We start from the raw sequence: 3050 nt of genomic DNA, 5'->3' as shown, positions 1-3050 counted from the left end.
GCCTGCTATACAAGGCTGCTTTGAGAAATACACATGTTAAGAGATCCCGCGTTCACTGTTAGTTTCATATGGGCTTTTTGATAAAGATACAGAAAAAGGACAAGAGAATTTCTGCCTCCTCGCTCAGATCAGTGTCTTGAAGTGGTTCCACATACCTACCTCCCAACCAACCTCCCCGACCTTGAATTTGTGCGTCAGAAACTGATCTAGTCCAGACTCTACTGCGCGGCGGCGCCGCGCTGCTACGTCACGCGATCCCACAACTCTGGGTCCCAGCCATCAACCACAACGAAGGTAGAAGGGCCTTGACTTCATCAACATGGCTACTGGAGGTGGCCGGCAGGAAGAAGGTATGCCCACAGAGGGATCACTTCCGCTTCCGTTGGCGCAAGCGCTGTCATTTCTTCTGCCACCGTGACTAAGATGGAAGCGTTCTTGGAGTCGCGGTCCAGTCTTTGGGCCGGGGTTCCGGCCCCGGGGCAGTTTTACCGCATCCCGTCCACTCCTGGTGCCTCGGTGGATCCGGCATCCGCTCCCTACGGGGGTCCAATGACGCGCACGCAGTAAGCTCTTGGCGTCCGAGCCTGCGCCGGGGGCGGGCCGGTGGGACCTGGTGCGGCGGGCCGGTGCTTAGGGAGCCGGGAAGGCGAGGTGAGGGCCGCAGGGCAAGCGAACAGCGAGGAGCGCGGGGCGGAGAGTCCCGGAGAAGCAAAGGAGGCCTGGAAAATCAGAAGCGGAACCCACTGCGCAGGAGATGGCTCCGGCTCTTCCAACGTTCCTCCCCTCGCCAGACCTCCCTCTCTCTCTGTGCAGGAACCCCATGGTGACCGGGACCTCGGTCCTCGGCGTTAAGTTTGAGGGCGGAGTGGTGATCGCAGCAGACATGCTGGGCTCCTATGGCTCCTTGGCTCGTTTCCGCAACATCTCTCGCATTATGAGAGTCAACGACAGCACCATGCTGGGTGCTTCCGGAGACTATGCTGATTTCCAATATTTGAAGCAAGTTCTCGGCCAGATGGTGTAAGTCATCTGGGGAAGAGGGAGTAGATCCCAGGTGGGGAGAGGAACTTGCTGTTTTGTTTTTAGAAATCCCCATAGAAGTCCTAGAGTGGAGGAGTCTGAGGCTGCAGCAGAGAGCCGGAAAGTTGCTGGGGTTCCGTGGAAGATGAGAGTGTTTACAATACATAGTTTTTGGCGTTAGGGGGGTGTAGAATGAAGAAGATTGTAACTTTTGTGGGGTGGATGGAATTGCCGATTTCCATTCTCCCCCTTTCCTCACAACCAATTCCTTTGAAGGATTGATGAGGAGCTGTTGGGAGATGGACACAGCTATAGTCCCAGAGCTATTCATTCCTGGCTGACCAGAGCCATGTACAGCCGCCGCTCCAAGATGAACCCCCTGTGGAACACCATGGTCATCGGAGGCTATGCTGATGGAGAGAGGTTGATTTGAATACAAATAACTTATTTCCCCACCCACCCAACTACTAATGTCTATGTAGCATCTTCTCTCTCCCCCCTGAGGGAATGCCACTTCTCAGACCCTGTTGTCCCATCCTTCAGCTAAAGTACCTAAGAAAGCCTAAAATGAAATGAGTTCTTTGACCTGTTGTGTCCTGTCAGCTTCCTCGGTTATGTGGACATGCTTGGTGTAGCGTATGAAGCCCCTTCACTGGCCACTGGTTATGGTGCATACTTGGCTCAGGTATGTAGGGGAGAGGGGTTGGAAGACAAAAGGCGATGGGGGCTTGTGGTTGTCTGCTTGTTCTTCCTGTGAAATTCCAACGTGGACTAGGCTAGGATCCCTACTGCTGGACATGTGGTTTCTTTGTAGTCTGGAGGCTGTATGTCGTACTTACGTTCCAATGACAGAGTGGTGGCTCAGAGATTCAGTAGACATGTGCAAAGAGGGAAATGCCCTAGAACTTGCCCTTCAAGTAGGTCTTAGCACAAGTAAGCAGAATTCATTCTGGGGAGGCAGGAGGTGGAATGTCACCTTTTTAACCCATTTATGCTGCTTTTCACACCGTGGAATTGAGACAGACTGGTATTCAGCCTCTGGTATCTCCCATGTTTTCCCCATTTCCCTAGCCTCTGCTGCGAGAAGTTCTGGAGAAGCAGCCAGTGCTGAGCCAGACCGAGGCCCGAGAGCTGGTGGAACGCTGCATGCGTGTGCTGTACTATCGAGATGCCCGTTCCTATAACCGGGTAAGGAGGGATGTGAATAATAAAGATGACAGGACTCTAACTGGCATGTTCTCAATAGTTGGGATAACTGGGTCTTTGCTTTTGAAGAATGGATTGCCGAATTTCCTATTTTCAGATTAGGGGAAGACTCTCTACTTGACCTTTGAGCAGGTCCCAGGAACTTCAGGTGGGGGTGGGCATTTTTATTGAGAGCTCTGCTTTCTTTCAGTTTCAAATTGCCACCGTCACCGAAAAAGGTGTTGAAATAGAGGGGCCACTGTCTGCAGAGACCAACTGGGAGATTGCTCACATGATCAGGTGATTGACATTAAAATTACAGAAGAAAACATAAGTGGTAGAACAGATGGGAGTCTCCTTGGCTTGCACTAAGCTGGGTTTTTCTGGAGGTCTCCTCCAAAAAACCTCTTTGGCGGGGAGAGGGGTTTGGGTTGGAGGACAGAGTTGCTTTTAGGAATTAATTCCTCCCCCTGTGGCTTCACAATTTTATTATGTTCTCTTCCTTTTTAGTGGCTTTGAATGACATACAGATGCATTATCCAGAACTGAAAGTTGTGCCCTTCTTCTCACTTTGAACTTGGCTGGTTCAAAGGTATACTTTTCTATTGTAAAATAAATAAATCCTTTGAAATGCTGGCTGAGTGGTTTTATTGTCTGACCAGGTCACAGTAAGAGTGAAGCTGCTAATTACTGCCACATGCCATCTGCATTCCTGGTCAGAGAACCCTTTGGCTCTTGGTTCTCATAGCAGATACAGGATTCTCTGCAGGACAGCACAGGAAATCTGCCACTGTCTTCATTTGGGCCTATGCTGAAAACAGCTGTGTAGAAGCCAGGCTTAATTT

General features: G+C 50.8%; 1 protein-coding gene across 1 annotated transcript; it reads left to right on the top strand.

Moving 5' to 3' along the window:
- Window positions 1-391: 391 nt before the first annotated feature.
- Window positions 392-2841, top strand: PSMB4 (proteasome 20S subunit beta 4). The gene is made up of 7 exons (XM_047848049.1): window positions 392-563; window positions 814-1020; window positions 1297-1443; window positions 1624-1705; window positions 2092-2208; window positions 2417-2505; window positions 2716-2841. The coding sequence occupies exons 1-7, from the start codon at window positions 424-426 to the stop codon at window positions 2726-2728; spliced, it is 795 nt and encodes a 264-aa protein (XP_047704005.1). The 5' UTR covers window positions 392-423; the 3' UTR covers window positions 2729-2841.
- Window positions 2842-3050: the final 209 nt, after the last annotated feature.

The sequence above is a fragment of the Prionailurus viverrinus genome, unplaced genomic scaffold (genome assembly GCF_022837055.1).
Source record: "Prionailurus viverrinus isolate Anna unplaced genomic scaffold, UM_Priviv_1.0 scaffold_50, whole genome shotgun sequence".
NCBI lineage: Eukaryota > Metazoa > Chordata > Mammalia > Carnivora > Felidae > Prionailurus > Prionailurus viverrinus.
The sequence above is the reverse complement of the archived record's forward strand: the minus strand, read 5'-3'. Positions and strand labels throughout refer to the sequence as shown.

Bases quoted from the DNA above. Each gene is read 5' to 3' on its own strand.
- PSMB4 (XM_047848049.1), top strand. From the start codon at position 424: ATGGAAGCGTTCTTGGAGTCGCGGTCCAGTCTTTGGGCCGGGGTTCCG. The intron at 1,021-1,296 runs GTAAGTCATCTG...ATTCCTTTGAAG, and splicing joins CAAGTTCTCGGCCAGATGGT to GATTGATGAGGAGCTGTTGG. The intron at 1,706-2,091 runs GTATGTAGGGGA...CCATTTCCCTAG, and splicing joins ATGGTGCATACTTGGCTCAG to CCTCTGCTGCGAGAAGTTCT.